This window comes from Schistocerca gregaria, chromosome 4 (assembly GCF_023897955.1).
Source record: "Schistocerca gregaria isolate iqSchGreg1 chromosome 4, iqSchGreg1.2, whole genome shotgun sequence".
Lineage (NCBI taxonomy): Eukaryota > Metazoa > Arthropoda > Insecta > Orthoptera > Acrididae > Schistocerca > Schistocerca gregaria.
The window spans coordinates 592,304,360-592,312,258 of record NC_064923.1 but is presented as its reverse complement, the minus strand read 5'-3'; the positions used below and the strand labels follow the sequence as shown (position 1 = coordinate 592,312,258).

Genomic DNA, 7,899 nt, shown 5'->3' with positions numbered 1-7,899 from the left:
GCTCTTTAAAAATTATGTTGTGGGTAAAAGTCAACAATAATGAACGAAATTTGCATTTTTTAAAAATTTTTCATGGTCAGAAAATACCCCCCTGCAGTAGTTCTCGTTATTAAAAGTGCATTGGTTTTGCAACGAGTGTGCTAAATTATATTTTCTGGACCCTTCTTACAATCAGCATGTCTTTAAAAAGTTTGTTGTTCATATAAGTCAACAAAAAAAAACTATTTTTAAAAATTGTTTTTAGACTCGCCATAATGTACCTCTCCCCCAGTTTGGCAATGAACATTATGGAAAATGTGTTGCTAGCGTTAAGAGATCGCCGTTGTCTTAAGTAACTCCCCCTCCCCTCTTCCCCTCCCCCCTCTCTCTCTCCCCTCCTCCCACTGCGCAATCACGGAAGCGTTCTGCTTGTACTACTCTTCAATGCCTTTAATCGTCTCCACATTACATTTCATAGACAACTTTTTCTGCAATGACTCTTCGCCCTGTATCATTATACTGCTTCCATTTCATACAACAGGACAGACGTTTGTGTGAGTTCTTCTCCTGACTGCGAAACTATGGGTTGTGGCATAGTTATCTGCTATCTCTTGTATCAGTTCAACAGACATTCTGTTGCTGAAGACTTCCTCAGATGTCCTTAAGATACCACAGAAAAAAGTATAAATTCTCATGTAGTAGAGAGAACCAAATGTGTGTCATATAACCACAGATCGACAGTTCTGGATGCAGCTACAGGTTTTTGAGTGGCCTGCTCAGCTGCCTCGCTAATCACAGACAGGGTAGCTGTTGATGTACGCAAAGTACTTAGCTGACCCTCCTTATAAACTTGGGAAACAGGATCTAATTTTAGCACTGCTAGTAATCGTAAAGCAACTGAAATTTGTCCATAAACGTGCCACATGAAGAGAAAGGAAACAATGGAAAGTAGATGATACGTTGGCTGGATAACGAGGTCCATTTGAAGCCCACGGGCCCCAACGTCTCCGTCTGGAACCCCTGGAATGTAATCGTTGTGGGACCTGCTGGCAGGGCATCGCGTGTCAGACATAGCTGTCTCGCGGGGCGGAGTTGTCCCCACAGACGCCGTTGGCGCTGCCCGACGCGCGCCTGCCGCGGCAGCGAGAGTGCCGCCGGGAGCCGCCGTCGGTGCTTGCGTTGGTGGCGGTGGTGCCGGTGGTGGCGGCGGTGCTCGAGGTGGCGGTGCCCTTGCGGCCCAGCGGTTCGGAGCCGCCAGCGCGCCTCGAGCGCCGCCGACCGCAACACAGCCGCGCGAAGCCGTTGCGGAACTTGGACGACATGAGGTTGTACAGGATGGGGTTCACCGCCGAGTTGAGGTAGTGCATGGTTCGGCAGAAGTATAGCAGGTTGTAGTAGCCCTCCATGCCGAGCGACATGAGCGCCTCCGGCGGCGCCACGATGATCCACAGCGTGAGCGCACGGAACGGCAGCAGGCACACGAAGAACGACACCACGACCGTTCCGAGCATCAGCACCACCTGTGAGCAGGCGAAGGCACTAACATGTCAGCTGGCACTGATGCCTCCACAAGTCCATTGGTTGGAATAGGAAACACAATGGGCTCGTGTAAATTGTGTTATCGTATGAAAGAGTGTATCGAAAATAATGCGCAATAATTAGGGGACTCTAACACAAAGTTGTTGACCCTGACATTCACACTCCTACCACTTCCCCCATCACAGGTAATGTCGACTTTTGCTGCTATTTATATTTACTAAGTACTGTTATGCAGTTAGTACAGTTCGAATTTTAATCTAATAGAGCTTCAATATATTTAAGTTTTATTTTCATGGTGTTTAATTCTGGGGTGTTGCTTTTCATTTTCACGTAGAAGGAGCGAGTGCTTCGGCCGACTGAATTTCGTCTGTTACTGTTTGTAAACTGGCCAGTATTACCCCTGGTATGCAAGCCTAGGATCGTAAGAATTGCACTTTAAGGCGTCGGTAGGCTGCTGACCTTTGTTTCGCAAAAATAACTTTCGTAATTTTTTGTTTTTGTTTCACTGTTAAATCTTTGAGGAAAACGAATGTTCACATAATAATTATTTCCACTGAGCTGAACGTAATAGATATGAAGAGAATATTCATATACAAACAAAGATAACGTTGACTGCATTTTACGTTGCAACGATCAACAAAGCCAAAACTAAATTCCTTCGAGTTAGCTGCCTTCTTCTTCTCTCTCCGTTTTTTCCCATTGTAGAAACGACCACTGAGCATCTGGCTTGTAGGTAAATAACGAAGAAAACCACAACAGAAACTATTCTTAATATATGGAAGAAAGTAGGTCACTTCAGTCTGCATACCAAAACGTTTAATTTTGCAGTTATGCGATTTATCAAACAAAATTATTGTTTCTGAAAACTTATTTTTATTTAGCAGCATTACTTATCTTTTCATTTTTATAGTCATGTCTGTAGCTGCTGTATAATTATGTCAGGTATTTCAAATCTATATATGCAACCACACTGCAGAACAAAATTAAAGGACCGCCGCAAACTGTTCGAAAACCATTAAGTTCTACCTTTAGGTAGAGGAGCAGCCGCGAGACTAAATTAGAGTGAAAGTTCCCGACGGGTACATTTTTAAAGTGCTCAAATTTCAAACTTATACGTCAGGAAAGAAGGCAATTATGGCGTTTCGATAAAGTGATCCTTTAATTTTGTTGCGCTATATGTTACAAATATGTATTTATTCTGTCATGCCCGTTTCACTTTAACCTTTTAAAACGGAATTCGTGATGTGAAATCAAACATATCTGCAGTTTTTGGTTTGGCTCTAGACCTAAAAACAGAAGTTTTCAGAAATTATTCAAGTATGATTTTTTCATTCCCCATTTTCATTCGATTTTAACAACACTGTTGCCTTTTGCAGTAACATGAAGAAAATGTGCATGTAGACGACAAAGCAGTACGCATAAATCCCAGTTCAATATATTTGAAAGGAAATGTTTCTAGATCTATAACAAAATCAAAAACTGTAAATGTGTTTGCTTTCAGAAAACTGACGATTTATTAATGAATAAATATGTATTTTCAGTAGCTGCAAATACGAATTTTATACACCTTACGTATGAATTATTTATAAATCAAGGCCATTTTCGACTACACTGTCATTTTCATACTGAGTGATATCTCACGCAAATGCAGAATGAAGCGTAATAATCTAGCATAGAGTTCAGTGGACATCAAAGAGTGTCGTACACGTCGCATTCTTCATAATACTTCTTATTCTATACCCTCTAATGGCAGAATAGGCTGTTCGAATTATGACTAATTGTTAGTCAAGGTGTCTCAGGTCAAACACCAGCTGAGATGATTGTGGGCACAGGGAGTACAAATTGAGAGTTACTGAGAAGGGATTCCCGTTCGAGCATTTGACTTACGTCCAGATAAACTTCGCAAAAACCTTGGTCACATCTGGTGACTGGTGTGGAGGGTGTACTTGTTAATTTAATTATGTTACAATATGACCCACACAAATCCCTAAATATTTATTGTATATTTTGTATGTGTAAATGGAGTGTCTACATGCACTTGTGATCAAGGATATCCGGACAGAGTACTTCACATATATTTGTGTTCCTTTGTAAGTAAAGAGTCAAACATTAGAAAACCATCTGTCAAATGCACGACATTTTACTGAAAGGCCACGAAAATATAGTACCAGTGTAATAATGTGAAGAAAAACACGAAGTGAGGTAAATGTGCAACTGCTGGCTCGTTTGGAAATGTGTTTCAATTACTTCTCTAAAGCCCATAAACTGTTGTAATATTAACAGTGCCTCATTAGTTCGATAAGGAGAATACGTCAGTAAGAAAGGTGCTCCTCTGTATTTTAGTGTGCATGCCCCACATACTTTTGTGTACGTTATCCCAGTCATTTTATGGGTGTTTGTTTATGAACTATAATAATTTCTGCACCCAAGTACACATGTTTTTCTTCCTGATTCTACATGACTATTCAGATTTCGAAATATTTTATAACTAATTAAGCAGGAGTTTGCTCTAAAAGTTGTAGTGGCTGAAGTGTGGGCATGGAGGCTGCTGCACCTGTGAGGATGTTTTCCAGTTCTTAGGACCAGTATGGTCTTAGATATAATAAATATCTTGGTAATGGGGACTCCTCTACATGCAAAGCTGTAACAAATAAAAATCCATACAACACATCAATAGAAAAGTTGGAATGTGTTGGCCACATCCAAAAGAGGCTTAGTGGTAGACTTCTTTGTTTGCTGAAAGAGAATAAAGGTGAAGTACTTAAGGATGGAAAACCACCAGGTGGAAAAGGCAGGCTTACTCTGAAAGAAATTGATTCTCTTCAGTTATTTTTTGGGAGGACTATCAAGAAAACACACATAATTTAGAGGCCATGTGGCGTGCTGTGTGGGCAGTTTTTTTCCACAAGCTATCCTCTTACCAAGCACCAATGCACAGTCTGTGTCCGAAAGACGATTGGTGTAAGTTCAGCAGCTGAAATGAGACGTATTCACATGAACACTCGTTACCAGAACATGCTATGAATGCGATTAAGCCGACATTCAGGTTTCTTGCAAATCCTGATTTATTGAGTAAGTGTCTTCACGGGAAGACACAAAATGGAAATGAAAGCCTCAATAATTTAAGTTGGATTAGATGCTCAAAAGGGACATTCTGTTGACTTCATGTACTCAAAATAGGTGTCTATGATTCAGTTTTGTTACAGTAAAGAAAATCATGTCAGAACTGCAGTGCTGAAGAGAGTTCACAACAAAAGCATTTTACACCATCGTCGATTGCAGCACCAGAAAAGCTAACAGATAAGTGTCTTATCTGCAAATACGGGCCCAGCACATTCGAAGAGGAGAGAAGAGAAACCTGGAGGATGAGGAGTATCAGTATGGAGGATTTTAAAATTGAGTTACGCATATTACATGTATAAGTATGAGAAGAATATCTTTGAGCCTCATTCGCTCTGTTTTACATTATTTACGCTATTAAAAGCCTTTTGTCAAAATGTATATGTGCTAATGCTGTGAAATTTTCAGGAACTGTTCGAAACGTTTTGCTGTCACTCTGCAACTAAAACATACGAGATCCTGCAATTGGATTCTGATTTTTCGATGACTGTATGTAGAAAAAATGTTAATTTTGGATGTGCAAAATTAAAATGATACAATTTGTACCATAAATTAATAACTGTGGTTAAGTGGTATTATAATCTTCTCAGGAGACTATAATAAAATTTTCAGATTTATTGCATGATTAGAATTTGAGTTATGGCTTTCTACAAAAAAGACAATAAAAAATTAAAAATTCAAAGTCTGGAAAAATATTAATCCTGGATATATTACTATATGTTTCTTTTAAAACATAGCTCATTTGCTTTACACATGCAAAATTTCAGATCTGCACATTAATAAATATGGCTGTAATGTTTTTTTAAATAAATATTTACATTTTCCGTTACATCCCCCCTTAAAAACGAGTGAACACAGAGTTTTGAAGAATATTCATCTTGCGGTGCTGTGTGCTGTAACCTAAATGACCTCTGTAGCTCATCTGTTCAACAAAATTAACATATTTGACAATGTAATTTGAGTATATAAGTGTGTGTGTGTGTAACACAATTAAATAAAATGTTACTAGGGTAGTTAAAAGTAAATAATTTGAATAAAGGAACCGTCAACAATATGTTGAAAATTTGTAATCATAGCGTAAGTATAATTGAATATATCTCTGGACACAGATGAGGTGTATGCTGGAAGATGGATTTCATTCAGTCCATGAGGGAAGGAAGACTAGTCAGCTTTAATGTTTGGGTAAAAAATAAAACTGCTTTCACTTCAGCGTTAGCAGCTATTGCATACTGGTAAATTCGTCGTCATTTGTTTCTTCGATTGTCATGGTCTATAAACGACTACCGTAAACTCACGTAGGATCAATCCAAATTTCATGAATATATCTCGTTTCATTATAAAGGTGTACAAATATCGTCTCCGTCTCATGTAAGTCGTATTCCTCCTTGCTGTGATATTTGTTTAAGTACTCTCATAATTGATGATTTCAGTTCAAATACTTAAATATAATTGTCACCTGGATCCGCAGTAAGAACAAGCATATAATGAAACTGTGCATTGCACGTAAGCAGTTTGACTTAAACTGTCTCAAACTAAGGATAATTAACGTCTTAAAGATATACAAACGTGGCTACTTCATATATTTCAATTAATTGCAAATTGGTAAACATATATACATGGATGAGGAATATGAGTACTGATTCACACTGAGGCATTTCCATTGTTGTTTCCAGGGTTGCTGTTATTCATGATCGGAAGCTGCAGCCTTATGAGATCTGAGTGATAAAAATAGCGCCACATTTTTGCTATTACTGTTTCTATTTACTGGTGTTTCAGTCCAAATAATAATGTTATTGTGAATGGTGATGATTTTTGCGTATCTATTCGTGAAGGTATTTTTTCTGTCATTGCAACTACAAAAATGCGTGATTTTTTTCGCCAGGCGCGTTTCACTTTAATGGTTAAAAAATGGACGAAAAGAAACAATGGTAGACAAACTAAACAAAAAATGAAGAGACAAATAGGGAAAAAACTAACAAAACCGCACAAACCTATACAACTTGCACTACAACAAAAAATGGCGTACAATGACTTCCCACAAGAAATTCACACAAGAAATAGGTAACATATTCAAAAAAACAGGCATAAACGTCGCTTACAAAAAAGAAAAAAAAACAATTCAATGCAGAAGCACATCCCAAAAACGTAAATCAAAACCAGACAGATACCAAAAATCTGGAATCTATCAGCTCAGTTGCAGAGACTGTGGAAAGCTATATACTGGAATGACTGGCAGGACATTCGACACAAGATTTAAAGAACACATCAGAGCATTTAAATACGGTACAAACCATTCTCCATTATCAGATCACCTAAAACAAGAAAAACATAGACGAAGCAATATTGAAACAGATATGAATATAATAAAAATCAGTAAAGACAGACACTTCCTCACATTCCAAGAAAATTTCACCATACAGAAAGCATTAAGAGAAAATAAACAGTTGCTCAATGACCAAATAAATTTTGGAAACTAGACTCTATATAAAATGATAGATGAACTTACATGAAAAAGAGAAGACCTTTCCCACCCTTCACCCCCTTCCACTCTCCCACAACCCTCCATCCTTCCAACTCACAATTTCACAAAATTTCGTTTCACTTCTTGCCTCACACCTTCTCCTGCAACTCATACTCGATCACACTGCTACACACTTATTTCCATTCATCACGGTTTCTCCCTCTCCTACACTGGGACGACAAAAAAATCTTCCATCACTACTCCTTCCCTACTCGTACACAGTATTTAAATATACAGAAACATAATTACAATAAATTGTCGTACTTCTAAATTTGCACAATATTTTAATTTGGCCCCAACGAAATTGGGTGTGACGAATATAATCAATGCAAAAACCGTGTAGTTTGTTTCCCTAGCAGCCGCAATTAAAATAATTCACAGTGAAATAAATAAAAAAGGTTGTATTTTAAAGACAAGGTATTGGAAACGTTATGTTAGCAAGACTACAGAACACAAACCACAACAGATACTCAGAAGTACGAAAACAAACAGAATTCAGTGGCGTGCATGAAAGTGTGTTGTGAAAAACGTAAGAAATGCATAGTGTTGCAGAACAACTAAATATTGAACCAAAATTATCAGTGTCTAACACAGAAAAGCAACGATGTGCTGGCAGACGGCATTTACCGATGTAACCGAAAATCAAGCTAAAATCACCGAAAGTACAAATCAAAATATTCTTAACGAACTGTTTCTCGATGTAAAAGCAAATCAAAATGTGAATAATTTAATTACAGACA

At 38.1% G+C, this 7,899-nt stretch overlaps 1 protein-coding gene across 1 annotated transcript in view; it reads right to left on the bottom strand.

Moving 5' to 3' along the window:
- Positions 1-1,043: 1,043 nt before the first annotated feature.
- The window catches only part of LOC126267823 (uncharacterized), a 131,651-nt gene continuing 124,795 nt past the window's right edge, over positions 1,044-7,899 (bottom strand). Inside the window, exon 7 of the mRNA XM_049973129.1 lies at positions 1,044-1,499. Coding sequence (XP_049829086.1) covers positions 1,044-1,499 — 456 coding nt within the window. The remainder of the gene's footprint in view (positions 1,500-7,899) is intronic.